The 21,487-nt window shown below is 43.4% G+C and overlaps 1 protein-coding gene across 2 annotated transcripts in view; it reads left to right on the top strand.

Moving 5' to 3' along the window:
- Window positions 1-251: 251 nt before the first annotated feature.
- LOC106594701 (lamin-B3) overlaps window positions 252-21,487 on the top strand; it is a 28,723-nt gene continuing 7,487 nt past the window's right edge. For both annotated transcript variants that reach the window (XM_045708717.2, XM_045708716.2), the window contains exons 1-6: window positions 252-1,079; window positions 15,503-15,659; window positions 16,135-16,260; window positions 16,720-16,890; window positions 19,568-19,693; window positions 20,121-20,341. In XM_045708717.2, coding sequence (XP_045564673.1) covers window positions 715-1,079; window positions 15,503-15,659; window positions 16,135-16,260; window positions 16,720-16,890; window positions 19,568-19,693; window positions 20,121-20,341 — 1,166 coding nt within the window. In that variant the 5' untranslated portion in view covers window positions 252-714. The remainder of the gene's footprint in view (window positions 1,080-15,502; window positions 15,660-16,134; window positions 16,261-16,719; window positions 16,891-19,567; window positions 19,694-20,120; window positions 20,342-21,487) is intronic.

Raw genomic sequence — 21,487 nt, 5'->3', positions numbered from 1 at the left:
GTTATTCTACGGATGCCCTCCATTTATTTATAACATACACTGATTTTTCATTTATTCTCCATTACTCTGCGCCACCACCTCCAGCACAGTAGGTGTCAGCATTCACCTCAAACGTTTGTTTGCGGACCACCATTATACCACCGAAGAAAAAGAAGAAAAAAGAAAAAAAAAAAAAAAGAAGAAGAAGAAGAAGAAGAACTCAGAGCAAACCAATAATGTATATAAATCCTGGAATGTATTTCTATCTATTGGCCATTGAGAGCACATCCCAGTAGGAGCAGTCCTCCACAGGAATGAATGGAATTCTACAGTATTTCAAATAATTGTTTCAAGGACAAAATTACATGTATTTAAGTACTTATTTTGTAATGTTGAGGACAGTAACATTAGCTATCTCTAAAAAGTGTACTTGTTTTACTTGTAATGTTTTTATATTTTTTGAAAATATTTTATTTGTAGGTTTAGGTCACATAATTTTAATTTAAAAGTATGCATTAAGGCGTATGTAATATAATGAATGTGGCAAAAACGAATGTAGACCTTAATAAATGCATCTGTATAGCTTCATAAATGTTTTACAACGTTGGGGGAGTGCCAAGATGGAGGAACGGCGGCTTCAACACAGCGCCCCCTAAAAATCATCTAGTTGTATACATAAAGTATTGGTGCAAACTCAGCCCAAACCCAGCGCATGCAGTCACATGAGGACGCACAATGGCTTCAGTTACCTCAACCAGTCGCTCAACTCGCTCCTCCCGACGAAGCGGCGCCGGCCCGTCCAGCACCAGCCCAACCCGGCTCTCCAGAAGCCAGGAGAAAGAGGAGCTTAGCCACCTGAACGACCGCCTGGCCGCCTACATAGAGCGGGTCCGCCAGCTGGAGAATGACAAGTCCTCAATGCTGCTTCTCCTGGAGGAGAAAGAGGAGTCCACGACCCGGGAGACGGCCAACGTTCGGCGGCTGTACGAGACCGAGTTGGCCGACGCGAGGAAGAGCTTGGACGTGCTGGCTAACGATAGGGCCCGGCTGCAGATAGAGATGGGTCATCTTTCTGAAGAGCATAGCAAACTACAAGCCAGGTAACGTTAGATATAATAACCTACAAACCAATCTATGTATCTATGTTTGTCCTGTGCATTCGCGCTGTTGTCATTGATTGTTGAGATCCATCGTTTTTTAAAATAAAAATAGCATAAAGTGTTAGTTTGCAATTAGGCCTAAATTGTTGCAGTAAAAAAGTTTATATTTTGGGATAGGGTACGACAGTTGAGCTAAGCTAATGATGCATTTCTAAGTTAAATTCTTCAAAAATCAACGTGTAGCCTTTATTATTAATTAAACAATCGCAAATAACCATTTAAATAATAATAATTAGGTGGGTACTTATTTGTCCTATTTCACCCATGTATAACTGTGTATTATACACATGTGAATTGTTAATGTGTTTTTTTGCATATCCCAACTCCCCTTAGACACCCTTGGAGAGTGGGGTTCCCCCATTTATGATAAAATAATGTTTGTCTTTGCACGATATGATCTACAGATAGTAAGGCATATCCATGATTACCTTTGAGGAAGAGACCTCAGAGAGATTTGGTTTGTCATCTTTCTTTCCTAATAAGAAGCATGAGAATATCCTCCTGTTATTATTATCCTTCTGCTATGTCTTGGTTTAATAACCACAATATCATAATAGTAGCCTAATATCAATAGAACCATATGCCATGTATTAACATCCGCATTAAAAGTAACAATGAAAACTATCTCTAATCCCTCCCTTCAGGAAGTGAAGCATATAAGCACTTGACTTCTGTCATCTCTATTCTATCCTAACAGGAACCATAGTAACCACCAGACTTCTGTCATCTCTATTCTATCCTAACAGGAACCACCAGACTTCTGTCATCTCTATTCTATCCTAACAGGAACCATAGTAACCACCAGACTTCTGTCATCTCTATTCTATCCTACCAGGAACCACCAGACTTCTGTCATCTCTATTCTATCCTACCAGGAACCATAGTAACCATCAGACTTCTGTCATCTCTATTCTGTCCTAACAGGAACCATAGTAACCACCAGACTTCTGTCATCTCTATTCTATCCTAACAGGAACCATAGTAACCACCAGACTTCTGTCATCTCTATTCTATCCTACCAGGAACCATAGTAACCACCAGACTTCTGTCATCTCTATTCTGTCCTAACAGGAACCACCAGACTTCTGTCATCTCTATTCTATCCTAACAGGAACCACCAGACTTCTGTCATCTCTATTCTATCCTAACAGGAACCACCAGACTTCTGTCATCTCTATTCTATCCTAACAGTAACCATAGTAACCACCAGACTTCTGTCATCTCTATTCTATCCTAACAGGAACCACCAGACTTCTGTCATCTCTATTCTATCCTACCAGGAACCATAGTAACCATCAGACTTCTGTCATCTCTATTCTATCCTAACAGGAACCATAGTAACCACCAGACTTCTGTCATCTCTATTCTATCCTAACAGGAACCATAGTAACCATCAGACTTCTGTCATCTCTATTCTATCCTACCAGGAACCATAGTAACCACCAGACTTCTGTCATCTCTATTCTATCCTACCAGGAACCACCAGACTTCTGTCATCTCTATTCTATCCTAACAGGAACCATAGTAACCACCAGACTTCTGTCATCTCTATTCTATCCTACCAGGAACCACCAGACTTCTGTCATCTCTATTCTATCCTAACAGGAACCACCAGACTTCTGTCATCTCTATTCTATCCTACCAGGAACCATAGTAACCACCAGACTTCTGTCATCTCTATTCTATCCTAACAGTAACCATAGTAACCACCAGACTTCTGTCATCTCTATTCTATCCTACCAGGAACCATAGTAACCACCAGACTTCTGTCATCTCTATTCTATCCTAACAGGAACCATAGTAACCACCAGACTTCTGTCATCTCTATTCTATCCTAACAGGAACCATAGTAACCACCAGACTTCTGTCATCTCTATTCTATCCTAACAGGAACCATAGTAACCACCAGACTTCTGTCATCTCTATTCTATCCTAACAGGAACCATAGTAACCATCAGACTTCTGTCATCTCTATTCTATCCTAACAGGAACCATAGTAACCACTGACTTCTGTCATCTCTATTCTATCCTAACAGGAACCATAGTAACCATCAGACTTCTGTCATCTCTATTCTATCCTAACAGGAACCACCAGACTTCTGTCATCTCTATTCTATCCTACCAGGAACCACCAGACTTCTGTCATCTCTATTCTATCCTACCAGGAACCATAGTAACCACCAGACTTCTGTCATCTCTATTCTATCCTACCAGGAACCATCAGACTTCTGTCATCTCTATTCTATCCTAACAGGAACCATAGTAACCACCAGACTTCTGTCATCTCTATTCTATCCTAACAGGAACCATAGTATCACCAGACTTCTGTCATCTCTATTCTATCCTAACAGGAACCATAGTAACCACCAGACTTCTGTCATCTCTATTCTATCCTAACAGGAACCATCAGACTTCTGTCATCTCTATTCTATCCTAACAGGAACCATCAGACTTCTGTCATCTCTATTCTATCCTAACAGGAACCATCAGACTTCTGTCATCTCTATTCTATCCTACCAGGAACCATAGTAACCACCAGACTTCTGTCATCTCTATTCTATCCTACCAGGAACCATAGTAACCACCAGACTTCTGTCATCTCTATTCTATCCTAACAGGAACCACCAGACTTCTGTCATCTCTATTCTATCCTAACAGGAACCATCAGACTTCTGTCATCTCTATTCTATCCTAACAGGAACCATCAGACTTCTGTCATCTCTATTCTATCCTAACAGGAACCATAGTAACCACCAGACTTCTGTCATCTCTATTCTATCCTACCAGGAACCACCAGACTTCTGTCATCTCTATTCTATCCTAACAGGAACCATAGTAACCACCAGACTTCTGTCATCTCTATTCTATCCTAACAGGAACCATAGTAACCACCAGACTTCTGTCATCTCTATTCTATCCTACCAGGAACCATAGTAACCACCAGACTTCTGTCATCTCTATTCTATCCTAACAGGAACCAAAGTAACCACCAGACTTCTGTCATCTCTATTCTATCCTACCAGGAACCACCAGACTTCTGTCATCTCTATTCTATCCTAACAGGAACCATAGTAACCACCAGACTTCTGTCATCTCTATTCTATCCTAACAGGAACCATAGTAACCACCAGACTTCTGTCATCTCTATTCTATCCTAACAGGAACCATAGTAACCACCAGACTTCTGTCATCTCTATTCTATCCTACCAGGAACCACCAGACTTCTGTCATCTCTATTCTATCCTAACAGGAACCATAGTAACCACCAGACTTCTGTCATCTCTATTCTATCCTACCAGGAACCATAGTAACCACCAGACTTCTGTCATCTCTATTCTATCCTACCAGGAACCACCAGACTTCTGTCATCTCTATTCTATCCTACCAGGAACCATAGTAACCACCAGACTTCTGTCATCTCTATTCTATCCTACCAGGAACCATAGTAACCACCAGACTTCTGTCATCTCTATTCTATCCTAACAGGAACCATAGTAACCACCAGACTTCTGTCATCTCTATTCTATCCTACCAGGAACCATAGTAACCACCAGACTTCTGTCATCTCTATTCTATCCTAACAGGAACCAAAGTAACCACCAGACTTCTGTCATCTCTATTCTATCCTACCAGGAACCACCAGACTTCTGTCATCTCTATTCTATCCTACCAGGAACCATAGTAACCATCAGACTTCTGTCATCTCTATTCTATCCTAACAGGAACCATAGTAACCACCAGACTTCTGTCATCTCTATTCTATCCTAACAGGAACCATCGTAACCACCAGACTTCTGTCGTCTCTATTCTATCCTACCAGGAACCATAGTAACCATCAGACTTCTGTCATCTCTATTCTATCCTAACAGGAACCATAGTAACCACCAGACTTCTGTCATCTCTATTCTATCCTACCAGGAACCATAGTAACCATCAGACTTCTGTCATCTCTATTCTATCCTAACAGGAACCATAGTAACCACCAGACTTCTGTCATCTCTATTCTATCCTAACAGGAACCATAGTAACCACCAGACTTCTGTCATCTCTATTCTATCCTAACAGGAACCATAGTAACCACCAGACTTCTGTCATCTCTATTCTATCCTACCAGGAACCACCAGACTTCTGTCATCTCTATTCTATCCTAACAGGAACCATAGTAACCACCAGACTTCTGTCATCTCTATTCTATCCTACCAGGAACCACCAGACTTCTGTCATCTCTATTCTATCCTAACAGTAACCACCAGTCTTCTGTCATCTCTATTCTATCCTACCAGGAACCACCAGACTTCTGTCATCTCTATTCTATCCTACCAGGAACCATAGTAACCATCAGACTTCTGTCATTTCTATTCTATCCTAACAGGAACCATAGTAACCACCAGACTTCTGTCATCTCTATTCTATCCTACCAGGAACCATAGTAACCACCAGACTTCTGTCATCTCTATTCTATCCTACCAGGAACCATAGTAACCACCAGACTTCTGTCATCTCTATTCTATCCTAACAGGAACCATCAGACTTCTGTCATCTCTATTCTATCCTAACAGGAACCATCAGACTTCTGTCATCTCTATTCTATCCTACCAGGAACCATAGTAACCACCAGACTTCTGTCATCTCTATTCTATCCTACCAGGAACCATAGTAACCACCAGACTTCTGTCATCTCTATTCTATCCTAACAGGAACCACCAGACTTCTGTCATCTCTATTCTATCCTAACAGGAACCATCAGACTTCTGTCATCTCTATTCTATCCTAACAGGAACCATCAGACTTCTGTCATCTCTATTCTATCCTAACAGGAACCATAGTAACCACCAGACTTCTGTCATCTCTATTCTATCCTACCAGGAACCACCAGACTTCTGTCATCTCTATTCTATCCTAACAGGAACCATAGTAACCACCAGACTTCTGTCATCTCTATTCTATCCTAACAGGAACCATAGTAACCACCAGACTTCTGTCATCTCTATTCTATCCTACCAGGAACCATAGTAACCACCAGACTTCTGTCATCTCTATTCTATCCTAACAGGAACCAAAGTAACCACCAGACTTCTGTCATCTCTATTCTATCCTACCAGGAACCACCAGACTTCTGTCATCTCTATTCTATCCTAACAGGAACCATAGTAACCACCAGACTTCTGTCATCTCTATTCTATCCTAACAGGAACCATAGTAACCATCAGACTTCTGTCATCTCTATTCTATCCTAACAGTAACCACCAGACTTCTGTCATCTCTATTCTATCCTACCAGGAACCACCAGACTTCTGTCATCTCTATTCTATCCTAACAGGAACCATAGTAACCACCAGACTTCTGTCATCTCTATTCTATCCTACCAGGAACCATAGTAACCACCAGACTTCTGTCATCTCTATTCTATCCTACCAGGAACCACCAGACTTCTGTCATCTCTATTCTATCCTACCAGGAACCATAGTAACCACCAGACTTCTGTCATCTCTATTCTATCCTAACAGGAACCAAAGTAACCACCAGACTTCTGTCATCTCTATTCTATCCTACCAGGAACCACCAGACTTCTGTCATCTCTATTCTATCCTAACAGGAACCATAGTAACCACCAGACTTCTGTCGTCTCTATTCTATCCTACCAGGAACCATAGTAACCATCAGACTTCTGTCATCTCTATTCTATCCTAACAGGAACCATAGTAACCACCAGACTTCTGTCATCTCTATTCTATCCTACCAGGAACCATAGTAACCATCAGACTTCTGTCATCTCTATTCTATCCTAACAGGAACCATAGTAACCACCAGACTTCTGTCATCTCTATTCTATCCTAACAGGAACCATAGTAACCACCAGACTTCTGTCATCTCTATTCTATCCTAACAGGAACCATAGTAACCACCAGACTTCTGTCATCTCTATTCTATCCTAACAGTAACCACCAGACTTCTGTCATCTCTATTCTATCCTACCAGGAACCACCAGACTTCTGTCATCTCTATTCTATCCTAACAGGAACCATAGTAACCACCAGACTTCTGTCATCTCTATTCTATCCTACCAGGAACCATAGTAACCACCAGACTTCTGTCATCTCTATTCTATCCTACCAGGAACCACCAGACTTCTGTCATCTCTATTCTATCCTACCAGGAACCATAGTAACCACCAGACTTCTGTCATCTCTATTCTATCCTAACAGGAACCAAAGTAACCACCAGACTTCTGTCATCTCTATTCTATCCTACCAGGAACCACCAGACTTCTGTCATCTCTATTCTATCCTACCAGGAACCATAGTAACCATCAGACTTCTGTCATTTCTATTCTATCCTAACAGGAACCATAGTAACCACCAGACTTCTGTCATCTCTATTCTATCCTACCAGGAACCATAGTAACCACCAGACTTCTGTCATCTCTATTCTATCCTACCAGGAACCATAGTAACCACCAGACTTCTGTCATCTCTATTCTATCCTAACAGGAACCATCAGACTTCTGTCATCTCTATTCTATCCTAACAGGAACCATCAGACTTCTGTCATCTCTATTCTATCCTACCAGGAACCATAGTAACCACCAGACTTCTGTCATCTCTATTCTATCCTACCAGGAACCATAGTAACCACCAGACTTCTGTCATCTCTATTCTATCCTAACAGGAACCACCAGACTTCTGTCATCTCTATTCTATCCTAACAGGAACCATCAGACTTCTGTCATCTCTATTCTATCCTAACAGGAACCATCAGACTTCTGTCATCTCTATTCTATCCTAACAGGAACCATAGTAACCACCAGACTTCTGTCATCTCTATTCTATCCTACACAGGAACCATAGTAACCACCAGACTTCTGTCATCTCTATTCTATCCTAACAGGAACCATAGTAACCACCAGACTTCTGTCATCTCTATTCTATCCTAACAGGAACCAAAGTAACCACCAGACTTCTGTCATCTCTATTCTATCCTACCAGGAACCACCAGACTTCTGTCATCTCTATTCTATCCTAACAGGAACCATAGTAACCACCAGACTTCTGTCATCTCTATTCTATCCTAACAGGAACCATAGTAACCATCAGACTTCTGTCATCTCTATTCTATCCTAACAGTAACCACCAGACTTCTGTCATCTCTATTCTATCCTACCAGGAACCACCAGACTTCTGTCATCTCTATTCTATCCTAACAGGAACCATAGTAACCACCAGACTTCTGTCATCTCTATTCTATCCTACCAGGAACCATAGTAACCACCAGACTTCTGTCATCTCTATTCTATCCTACCAGGAACCACCAGACTTCTGTCATCTCTATTCTATCCTAACAGGAACCAAAGTAACCACCAGACTTCTGTCATCTCTATTCTATCCTACCAGGAACCACCAGACTTCTGTCATCTCTATTCTATCCTAACAGGAACCATAGTAACCACCAGACTTCTGTCGTCTCTATTCTATCCTACCAGGAACCATAGTAACCATCAGACTTCTGTCGTCTCTATTCTATCCTAACAGGAACCATAGTAACCACCAGACTTCTGTCATCTCTATTCTATCCTACCAGGAACCATAGTAACCATCAGACTTCTGTCATCTCTATTCTATCCTAACAGGAACCATAGTAACCACCAGACTTCTGTCATCTCTATTCTATCCTAACAGGAACCATAGTAACCATCAGACTTCTGTCATCTCTATTCTATCCTAACAGGAACCATAGTAACCACCAGACTTCTGTCATCTCTATTCTATCCTAACAGTAACCACCAGTCTTCTGTCATCTCTATTCTATCCTACCAGGAACCACCAGACTTCTGTCATCTCTATTCTATCCTACCAGGAACCATAGTAACCATCAGACTTCTGTCATCTCTATTCTATCCTACCAGGAACCATAGTAACCACCAGACTTCTGTCATCTCTATTCTATCCTACCAGGAACCACCAGACTTCTGTCATCTCTATTCTATCCTAACAGGAACCATAGTAACCACCAGACTTCTGTCATCTCTATTCTATCCTAACAGTAACCATAGTAACCATCAGACTTCTGTCATCTCTATTCTATCCTAACAGTAACCATAGCAACCACCAGACTTCTGTCATCTCTATTCTATCCTACCAGGAACCACCAGACTTCTGTCATCTCTATTCTATCCTAACAGGAACCATAGTAACCACCAGACTTCTGTCATCTCTATTCTATCCTAACAGTAACCACCAGTCTTCTGTCATCTCTATTCTATCCTACCAGGAACCACCAGACTTCTGTCATCTCTATTCTATCCTACCAGGAACCATAGTAACCATCAGACTTCTGTCATTTCTATTCTATCCTAACAGGAACCATAGTAACCACCAGACTTCTGTCATCTCTATTCTATCCTACCAGGAACCACCAGACTTCTGTCATCTCTATTCTATCCTAACAGGAACCATAGTAACCACCAGACTTCTGTCATCTCTATTCTATCCTACCAGGAACTTTCGTAACCACCAGACTTCTGTCATCTCTATTCTATCCTAACAGGAACCACCAGACTTCTGTCATCTCTATTCTATCCTAACAGGAACCATAGTAACCACCAGACTTCTGTCATCTCTATTCTATCCTACCAGGAACCATAGTAACCACCAGACTTCTGTCATCTCTAATCTATCCTACCAGGAACCATAGTAACCACCAGACTTCTGTCATCTCTATTCTATCCTACCAGGAACCATAGTAACCACCAGACTTCTGTCATCTCTATTCTATCCTACCAGGAACCACCAGACTTCTGTCATCTCTATTCTATCCTACCAGGAACCACCAGACTTCTGTCATCTCTATTCTATCCTAACAGGAACCATAGTAACCACCAGACTTCTGTCATCTCTATTCTATCCTAAGAGGAACCATCGTAACCATCAGACTTCTGTCATCTCTATTCTATCCTAACAGGAACCATAGTAACCACCAGACTTCTGTCATCTCTATTCTATCCTAACAGGAACCATAGTAACCACCAGACTTCTGTCATCTCTATTCTATCCTACCAGGAACCACCAGACTTCTGTCATCTCTATTCTATCCTAACAGGAACCACCAGACTTCTGTCATCTCTATTCTATCCTAACAGGAACCATAGTAACCACCAGACTTCTGTCATCTCTATTCTATCCTAACAGGAACCATAGTAACCACCAGACTTCTGTCGTCTCTATTCTATCCTAACAGTAACCACCAGTCTTCTGTCATCTCTATTCTATCCTACCAGGAACCACCAGACTTCTGTCATCTCTATTCTATCCTACCAGGAACCACCAGACTTCTGTCATCTCTATTCTATCCTAACAGGAACCATAGTAACCACCAGACTTCTGTCATCTCTATTCTATCCTAACAGGAACCATAGTAACCATCAGACTTCTGTCATCTCTATTCTATCCTAACAGGAACCATAGTAACCACCAGACTTCTGTCATCTCTATTCTATCCTACCAGGAACCACCAGACTTCTGTCATCTCTATTCTATCCTACCAGGAACCACCAGACTTCTGTCATCTCTATTCTATCCTAACAGGAACCATAGTAACCACCAGACTTCTGTCATCTCTATTCTATCCTAACAGGAACCATAGTAACCACCAGACTTCTGTCATCTCTATTCTATCCTACCAGGAACCACCAGACTTCTGTCATCTCTATTCTATCCTAACAGGAACCATAGTAACCACCAGACTTCTGTCATCTCTATTCTATCCTAACAGGAACCACCAGACTTCTGTCATCTCTATTCTATCCTAACAGTAACCACCAGACTTCTGTCATCTCTATTCTATCCTAACAGGAACCACCAGACTTCTGTCATCTCTATTCTATCCTACCAGGAACCATAGTAACCACCAGACTTCTGTCATCTCTATTCTATCCTAACAGGAACCACCAGACTTCTGTCATCTCTATTCTATCCTACCAGGAACCATAGTAACCATCAGACTTCTGTCATCTCTATTCTATCCTAACAGGAACCACCAGACTTCTGTCATCTCTATTCTATCCTAACAGGAACCATAGTAACCACCAGACTTCTGTCATCTCTATTCTATCCTACCAGGAACCATAGTAACCACCAGACTTCTGTCATCTCTATTCTATCCTAACAGGAACCATAGTAACCACCAGACTTCTGTCATCTCTATTCTATCCTAACAGGAACCATAGTAACCACCAGACTTCTGTCATCTCTATTCTATTCTAACAGGAACCACCAGACTTCTGTCATCTCTATTCTATCCTAACAGGAACCATAGTAACCACCAGACTTCTGTCATCTCTATTCTATCCTACCAGGAACCATAGTAACCACCAGACTTCTGTCATCTCTATTCTATCCTACCAGGAACCACCAGACTTCTGTCATCTCTATTCTATCCTACCAGGAACCATAGTAACCATCAGACTTCTGTCATCTCTATTCTATCCTAACAGGAACCATAGTAACCACCAGACTTCTGTCATCTCTATTCTATCCTACCAGGAACCATAGTAACCATCAGACTTCTGTCATCTCTATTCTATCCTACCAGGAACCACCAGACTTCTGTCATCTCTATTCTATCCTACCAGGAACCATAGTAACCATCAGACTTCTGTCATCTCTATTCTATCCTAACAGGAACCATAGTAACCACCAGACTTCTGTCATCTCTATTCTATCCTACCAGGAACCATAGTAACCATCAGACTTCTGTCATCTCTATTCTATCCTACCAGGAACCACCAGACTTCTGTCATCTCTTTTCTATCCTAACAGGAACCATAGTAACCACCAGACTTCTGTCATCTCTATTCTATCCTAACAGGAACCATAGTAACCACCAGACTTCTGTCATCTCTATTCTATCCTAACAGGAACCATAGTAACCACCAGACTTCTGTCATCTCTATTCTATCCTACCAGGAACCATAGTAACCACCAGACTTCTGTCATCTCTATTCTATCCTAACAGGAACCACCAGACTTCTGTCATCTCTATTCTATCCTAACAGGAACCACCAGACTTCTGTCATCTCTATTCTATCCTAACAGGAACCACCAGACTTCTGTCATCTCTATTCTATCCTAACAGGAACCACCAGACTTCTGTCATCTCTTTTCCTCCCACCAGGTGTTTGTGTAGTAATATTGGCTTAGATTCGGAGCTAAGACTTAAAGGGCGACTGAACTCTGATTCCCCTTGTTTTTCTGATGCTCATTTAAAGGCTCAGTGCAGTCAAATGTGATTTTCCTGAGTTTTATATACATTTTCACGCTGTGGGTGGACTAATACTGTGAATTTGTGGAAATGATAATGCACTTTTAGTGTAAAAGCTGTTTGAAAGACCACCTGAAATTTTAGCCTGTTTTGGTGGGATGATGGTTTTGGCCTTCCATGGTTACATCACCATGCTGTGAATTGGTTAATAGACAAATCAGAAAGTTCCTCTCTGCCAATAACAGATAGTTGTCAGTTTTCCCCTCCCCATTCAGACCACTCTGACAGTCCTAGCAAAATTGTTGCTTGAGAAATTACCCTTTGCTATGAAGCTATTTTAGATATATTTTTTTACTGTTTTCAAATAAAATGTTCACAGTAAGGCACTTGTTACCCAGAAATTATTTGATATTGGGGTAAAAATGGCACCCTTGGAACTTAAAAAAAAATAAAAAAATTGTTAACACACCCGCAACACCCGATAACACACCCGCAAGACTGAAATCTTTTTTTTCTTTAAAAAAGGTCCAAGGGAGCTGTTTTTCTCTATGAAATAATTTCTCTTTCATTTGTCACTTTTGAGACACCATAGCCACAACAGAGCCACTAGTTTAACACTTCCCCAAAATAGTCACAATTGATCTAAGATTAATCAAGAAATCTGCAATTAATTTTGACGTTTTTGCCGAGGACATTTTTGTTGTGCAATTTTACATCCTAGCTAGGTGTTTGGTGCAGTTCAAAAATGTGCATGAAAACTAGCAGTGCAATGCAGAAGAATAATTTGTCTGCTGCTGCGCACACAGAGCTATTTATTTGGTATTTTATTTAGATCCCCATTTAACTGTTGCAAAAGCAGCAGCTACTCTTCCTGGGGTCCACATGAAACATGACATCATACAGAACATGAATAAACAACAGCTGCACAGGACTGATTCGTTCCAACCTTAATCAGCAAGCTGGCAAACGATTGTAAATTAATCATAAGCTACATGCTGTTTATCAGAGGCCAAAATCACTAGCAGGCTAAGTTCCATCTGTGTTTGTCAATGAAGCTAGCTAGCAGGCACATTGAGCAGGAAAGCCACGTTAGATAAATCAGCCTATCAAATCACTGGCAGGTATGTGCTTCGGTGCCATTATGTTTTTTCAACATTCTCTCTATTAGTATGCGTCTTTCTGGCACTGTTTCATAGTGAATCATGTAAAGCAGCAGGTAGCCTAGTGGTTAGAGCGTTGGACTAGTAACCGAAAGGTTGCAAGATTGAATCCCCGAGCTGACAAGGTAAAACAAATCTGTCGTTCTGCCCCTGAACAAGGCAGTTAACCCACTGTTCCTAAGCCATCGTTGAAAATAAGAATTTGTTCTTAACTGACTTGCCTAGTTAAATAAAAAAATAACATAGAAGGTCATGGCAGGATACAAGATGCTCGCTAATGGGTTCAGAATTTTGGAATGTTGACAAGTGGCAGTTGGGATACAAGTGCACGCATCATCTCCAGTCAATTCTCAGACTGTGCTTGACTTGGGCAAGAGGTCAACTGCTTGAGTTCCTGCACCTCAAATAGAATATTAGCTCAAAAGTATTGTGGAGTTCCTGCACCTAAACAGTACCGGCACCCTGAAGGAGTAGGCTACCGGCACCCTAAAGGAGTAGGCTACCGGCACCCTAAAGGAGTAGGCTACCGGCACCTATTTCAGTCCAAGTCAACCACTAGGCAGACCTGTGATCCCTATCAAACACCACAGCAAGTGGCCACTTCATAAAGGGCTTCTGGGCCAAGTTTTCTTTCAACATAATGGTCAAGTTCATTTTACATTTACATTTAGGTCATTTAGCAGACGCTCTTATCCAGAGCGACTTACAGTAGTGAATTCATACATTTCATTTCATGCATTTTTTTAAAATTTGTTTTTGTACTGGCCCCCCGTGGGAATCGAACCCACAACCCTGGCGTTGCACACACCATGCTGGCATTGCAAACACCATGCTCTACCAACTGAGCCACAGGGAAGACCTACATTTTGCATGGCCCGGTGCCCCCGGGTAGGCAGAGTTTGCTCATTTTAGACCATTCCATTGGTCCTTAATGTGAAATCTCCACCCACCTGGGGCATCGGCTCCTGGGGACATGCAAAACGAACTCCACCATTTGGCAATGTGTTGTCTTATGTAAACAAGTCCGAGGTGCTGCGTAATGTGGGCAGGTCTGTCTGTCTGTTCTTCGGTATGATTAGATAGAGCGCAATCAGCACAGCTGCTTCTCGGTGCATGACAATTTGCTGTAGGCGCTACAATCCCTTTATAGTGGGCATGATCGAAATCAAAGCCCAACCCCAAATAAGTCGTGACGGACTCGTTAGACAAATATCACACTGTTTTGGAATAATACTGACTTTATGCCCAAAATTATCATACTTACACTTTTTTGTCAATTTTGACACTGGAATACGTTTGACTAATGCCACATATTAACCAGAGAAGTTGTTTTTTGCATTCAGTTGCGCTTTAACTTCAGTCATGTTCAAAACAGAACGCTTGGATGGATAGAGGACAATGCATCACATACTCTACATGCAATACACATGAAGGCCACTAGATGGGGACCTAGTCCCACTAACAGGTAGTCCCTGTAACACCATAGTAGGCTAACCTCCTGAATTTTTTAGTCATGAAAGGTTGCTAGTTTGAATCCCGTGCTGACTAAATGAAAAATATGGCGATCTGCCCTTGAGCAAAGCACTTAACCCAAAATGCTCTTGTAAATCACTCTGGATAAAAGTGTCTGCTAAATTACTCAAATTTAAATGTGATCTTTTTCCTCCCACCAGGAACAATGGAAGCCATATCTTCTCGTCTCTTGTCATCTCTCTTCACTCCTTCCAGGAGTCATACTAACCTCCCTGACCTCTCACTTCTTTCTATCACTTTTGCCTCCTTCCTGGAACCATGGTAACCACCTGTCTTCTCTCCTCCTTCTAGGAACCATGGTAACCACCTGTCTTCTCTCCTCCTTCTAGGAACCATGGTAACCACCTGTCTTCTCTCATCTCTCCTCCTTCCAGGAACCATAGTAACCACCTGTCCTCTTTTTCATCCTACCAGGAACCAGAAGAAGGAAGCAGAGTGCAACATGGCCATGGGTCAGTGGAGGAACTTGGAGGCGGTCCTCAACTCTAAAGACGCAGAGCTGGCCAATCAACTGGCAGATAACAGAAGACAGGCTGATGACGTCACTGACCTACAGGCCCAGGTGGCCAATGTAAGGACTAGACTGCCATCTATAGGTCTTCTAGTGAGGTTAATTTAATGTTTTGTTTAAAGTTAAACACAATTAAACCAACACCACATACAGATGTTTTTGCAGCATTTTGACAGTGTTATGCATCAGGTTCTGTGTCGGGTGTGAACGCAGCTCTGAGAAGGAGTGGGTGACAACACAAAAGGCATTAAACAGCATCAGACAAAACAAAGTATATTCTGCCTAGAGATGCACTGATTCAACCTTTTGATTCTTCTGTTATGATATTTTTTAAATAGTCTAAAGCTAACTAGTTTGGCTAGCCATAGGTTTAAGCTGGTACTAGTGTAGGGTGGCTAACATTAGCTTGCGAGCGTCTACTGAGAAGATGCTTATGGGCTGTTATGAGACGTGGCTAGGTCATTTACTAGGGGGGTTGCTTCATTTTGGCTAAATGTTAAGTCCTTGAATGCAAAAGGTGATCTCTTTGTCTCAGTTGGAGTGTGGGCTGGCGGAGACTAAGACCCAGCTGAACTCTGAGATGTTGAGGAGGGTGGACCTGGAGAACCAGGTGCAGACGCTACGGGAACAGCTGGAGTTCCAGAGACACATTGGCGAACAGGTAACACACACACACTTGACAAACACACAACCGGACACACACATTGCAGTAACTGCTGCATAAGAAAGACATCACATGTGGCCCACTATTACCACAGAAGCGACACAGTCAGATTGGTTGGTTGTTGAAGTGGGTAACTATTGACACATGCTAATAATAGTAAGATATCAAACTCAATGTTGTCTCTGCCTGTCTTTCTATGAGGTGTGGGGTATCCACAGCATGCAGGAGGGAAGGGGTTAATGAAGTGGCTAGGGGTAGGAGGGTGAGAAGAAATGGTTAAGAGCTGGGGATTGAAATGGAATGTGGCCCATGTCGTTTCCTCCATGTTGAGTAGAAGGGGTCGTGGTGGTGGGGGTGGGTAGGTTCTGGGAGAGGACTAGGAGTTAGAATGGAATGTGACCCATGTTGTCTTCCTGCGGTTGGCGTGTGTGACTGTTCATGTCGGGGTGTGTGTAGGAGGTCAGGGAGATCCGGAGCAGACACGAGGGTCGCCTGATGGAGGTGGATTCTGGGAGACAGAAAGAATTTGAGAGTAAGTTGGCCGAGGCCATGCAGCAGCTACGGCAGGAGCATGACGGACAAATCCAGCAGTATAAAGAGGATCTGGAGAAGAATTTCAGTGCCAAGGTACTCACACTCTCTTTCTTCCGCTCTCTTTCTCTCTCTCCCTCCTTCTCTGCCTCCCTGCCTCTTTATTTTTTAAATGTATAATATCTTTTCCCCTAGCCCTACCTCCCCTAATTGGAGTAAACTAATGGACAACAACAGTTAGGCTTTTACTTCCAGCTTATTGTTTTTGGGTAAAGTGCTTTGCTCAAGGGCAGATGGTTTTAGGCCCACCCAGCTATCCTCAACCCCTCCCATCTATCTCTGAAGACCATCCAGTTTTGATTTCTATATGCTATATATTTTTCAACTATGCTGTGATGTTTAACAAAGTTCTGAACCTATGTACATTTTACATACACAGTATATTTTAGATTATGTTGAGGTTTGTATGTACAGTACCAGTCAAACGTTTGGACACCCCTACTCATTCAAGGGTTTTTCTTTATTTGTACTATTTTCTACATTGTAGAATAATTGTGAAGACATCAAAACTATGAAATAACACATATGGAATTATGTAGTAACCAGAAAAGTGTTAAACAAATCCAAATATATTTGAGATTCTTCAAAGTAGCCACCCTTTGCCTTGATGACAGCTTTGCACACTCTTGGCATTCTCTAAACCAGCTTCACCTGGAATGCTTTTCCAACATTCTTGAAGGAGTTCCCACATGCTAAGCACCTTTTGGCTACTTTTCCTTCACTCGGTCCAACTCATCCCAAACCATCTCAATTTGGTTGGGGAATTGTGGAGGCCAGGTCATCTGATGCAGCACTCATCATTCTCCTTCTCAGTCAAAAGCTCTTACACAGCCTGGAGGTGTGTTGGGTCATTGTCCTGTTGAAAAACAAATGATAGTCACACTATGTGCAAACCAGATGGGATGGCGTATCGCTGCAGAATGCTGTGGTAGCCATGCTGGTTAAGTGTGCCTTGAATTCTAAATAAATCACAGTGTCACCAGAAAAGCACCATCACACCTCCTCCATGCTTCACAGTGAGAACCACACATGCGGAGATCATCCGCTCACCTACTCTGCGGTGGTTGGAACCCAAAATCTCAAATTTGGACTCCTCAGACCAAAGGACAGATTTCCACCGGTCTAATGTCCATTGCTCGTGTTTCTTGGCCCAAGCAAGTCTCTTCTTATTGGTGTCCTTTAGTAGTGGTTTCTTTGCACCAATTCAACCATGAAGGCCTGATTCATGCAGTCTCCTCTGAACAGTTGATGCTGAGATGTGTCTGTTACTTGAGCTCTGTGAAGCATTTATTTGGACTGCAATCTGAGGTGCAGTTTACTCTAATGGACTTATCCTCTGCAGCAGAGGTAACTCTGGGTCTTCCTTTCCTGTGGCGGTCCTCATGAAAGCCAGTTTCATCATGGTGCTTGATGGTTTTTGCCACTGCACTTGAAGAAACTTTCAAAGTTCTTTCAATTTTCCTCATTGACTGACATTCATGTCTTAAAGTAATGATGGCCTGTCGTTTCTCTTTGCTTATTTGAGCTGTTCTTGCCATAATATGGACTTACCAAATGTACACCACCCCTACCTTGTCACAACGCAACTGATTGGCTCAAATGCATTAAGAAGGAAATAAATTCCTCTATTGAACTTTTAACAAGGCACACCTGTTAATTGAAATGCATTCCTGGTGACTACCTCATGAAGCTGGTCCCGAGTGGCGCAGCAGTCTAAGGCACTACATCGGTGTGCTAGAGGAATCACTACAGACCTGGGTTCGATCCCGGGCTGTATCACAACCAGTCGTGATCGGGGGACCCATAGGGCGGCGCACAATTGGCCCAGCGTCATCTGGGTTAGGGGAGGGTTTGGCCGGGGGGCTTTACAAGTAGGCCGTCATTGTAAATAAGAATTTGTTCTCAACTGACTTGCCTTGATAAATAAAATAAAAAAGCTGGTTGAGAGAATGCCAAGTGTGTGCAAAGCTGTCATCAAGCCAAAGGGTGGCTACTTTGAAGAATCTCAAATATAAAATATATTTTGATTGAACACTTCATTTGGTTACTACATGATTCCATATGTGTTATTTCATTGTTTTGATGTAAAAAATTAAGAAAAACCCTTGAATGAGTAGGTGTGTCCAAACGTTTGACTGGTACTGTGTGTGTGTTGCTGGTGTGTAACTGTATGTGTTTTTCAGAGAGAGCTGTGTGTCAGGGAGTCGCTGTGTGTGTCGTGCACACTGTTAGAGCAGGAGTGCATGATGACGGAAGAGAAGAGGAGTGAGAAAGATGACAGTGCAGATTAGGGAGAGCTTTGTCCAGCTGATAAAGGTTTTCTCACCAGTCCAGCCCGTGTTAGGTAGAAGTGTCGTCATACTGTAGCCAATAGCAAACACTTGAGGTACACCTTATTTGGCTTGCTCTGTAAAATGGAACCAACTGACTTGTCCCAAAAGTGCAAACCCAGTCCACCATATGTACTGGTCAAATGAAGTTCACCTCAAGTATTCAACATGCAGTTGACTCTGGTATGTTAGGTACCTCTACTCATATGAAGTTATTTAGAAACATTGCTGTAAATCCAAATGTGTGGGGGGGGGGGTTGTTTTCTTCAAATTTTTGGCTTATGGTAAACAGATAATGTAGCTCGGTCTCATGTCAAAACATATGACATTAACACATTGCTTTTCCTTTGGTGTGTATGTAACGTGAGTGTGTGTTTTGACAGCTGGAGAACGCCCATCAGACGGCGCTGAAGAGTAGTAACTTTGCCTCGTCCACCAGAGAGGAGCTGTCTGGCACCAAGCTCCGCATCGAGACCCTCTCCTCACAACTCAATCACTTCCAAAAACAGGTACCTGCTGTATGTGTGTAGGGTAAGGTTGCCCATAGATGCTGATCTTGGGTCAGTTTTGCATTTCCCCCACTAATGGTTACGCTTAGGATTGGGGAAGTGAAGCTGATCCTAGATCTGTAGCTAGGGACACTACACCCCAGAGGTGTGTCTGATTCTGGAACGTCACTCAATCATTCAATCAAATGTATTTTTAAAGTTCCAGAAACAGGTACCTACCAGGCTGCTGCTAGGGCTTTACTATAGTACAGGAACATTTCACTGGTTACAGACTAGAGATATAATAAGGCTTTTGATGTTGGAGATCACTATGTATGTTGACTGGTGTCAGGGAGTCTGAAAGTTGTCTGTGTGGATGACTGTTTCTCACAACCCCCTATTTCTCTCTGATTCTCCTCCTCCCCTCCCCCTCCATATCTCCCTTCAGAACGGGGCCTTAGAGGGGCGTGTGCGGGAACTGGAGCGGACCCTGGACCGGGAGCGTGAGGTGTGGCAGCAGCGGCTGAGCCACAAGGACGAGGAGATGTCGGCCATGCGGGCCCAGATGCAGAGCCAGCTGGAGGACTACGAGCAGCTGCTGGATGTCAAGCTGGCCCTGGACATGGAGATCAATGCCTACCGCAAGATGCTGGAGGGAGAGGAGCAGAGGTGAGGAGGAAATGGAGTGAGACTGTAGGGAGAGGTGAGGAGGACATAGAGAGAGACTGGAGGGAGAGGAGGTGAGGGGGGGTAGAGAGAGACTGGAGGGAGAGGAGGTGAGGAGGACATAGAGAGAGACTGTAGGGAGAGGTGAGGGGGGGTAGAGAGAGACTGGAGGGAGAGGAGGTGAGGGGGGGTAGAGAGAGACTGGAGGGAGAGGAGGTGAGGAGGACATAGAGAGAGACTGGAGGGAGAGGAGGTGAGGAGGACATAGAGAGAGACTGGAGGGAGAGGAGGTGAGGGGGGGTAGAGAGAGACTGGAGGGAGAGGAGGTGAGGAGGACATAGAGAGAGACTGTAGGGAGAGGTGAGGGGGGGTAGAGAGAGACTGGAGGGAGAGGAGGTGAGGGGGGGTAGAGAGAGACTGGAGGGAGAGGAGGTGAGGAGGACATAGAGAGAGACTGGAGGGAGAGGAGGTGAGGGGGGGTAGAGAGAGACTGGAGGGAGAGGAGGTGAGGGGGGGTAGAGAGAGACTGGAGGGAGAGGAGGTGAGGGGGGTAGAGAGAGACTGGAGGGAGAGGAGGTGAGGGGGGGTAGAGAGAGACTGGAGGGAGAAGAGGTGAGGGGGGGTAGAGAGAGACTGGAGGGAGAGGAGGTGAGGGGGGGTAGAGAGAGACTGGAGGGAGAGGAGGTGAGGAGGACATAGAGAGAGACTGTAGGGAGAGGTGAGGGGGGGTAGAGAGAGACTGGAGGGAGAGGAGGTGAGGGGGGGTAGAGAGAGACTGGAGGGAGAGGAGGTGAGGAGGACATAGAGAGAGACTGGAGGGAGAGGAGGTGAGGAGGACATAGAGAGAGACTGGAGGGAGAGGAGGTGAGGAGGACATAGAGAGAGACTGGAGGGAGAGGAGGTGAGGGGGGGTAGAGAGAGACTGGAGGGAGAGGAGGTGAGGAGGACATAGAGAGAGACTGTAGGGAGAGGTGAGGGGGGGTAGAGAGAGACTGGAGGGAGAGGAGGTGAGGGGGGGTAGAGAGAGACTGGAGGGAGAGGAGGTGAGGAGGACATAGAGAGAGACTGGAGGGAGAGGAGGTGAGGAGGACATAGAGAGAGACTGGAGGGAGAGGAGGTGAGGGGGGGTAGAGAGAGACTGGAGGGAGA

The sequence above is a fragment of the Salmo salar genome, chromosome 26, assembly GCF_965601325.2.
Source record: "Salmo salar chromosome 26, fSalSal1, whole genome shotgun sequence".
Classification (NCBI taxonomy): Eukaryota; Metazoa; Chordata; class Actinopteri; order Salmoniformes; family Salmonidae; genus Salmo; species Salmo salar.
The sequence above is the reverse complement of the archived record's forward strand: the minus strand, read 5'-3'. Positions and strand labels throughout refer to the sequence as shown.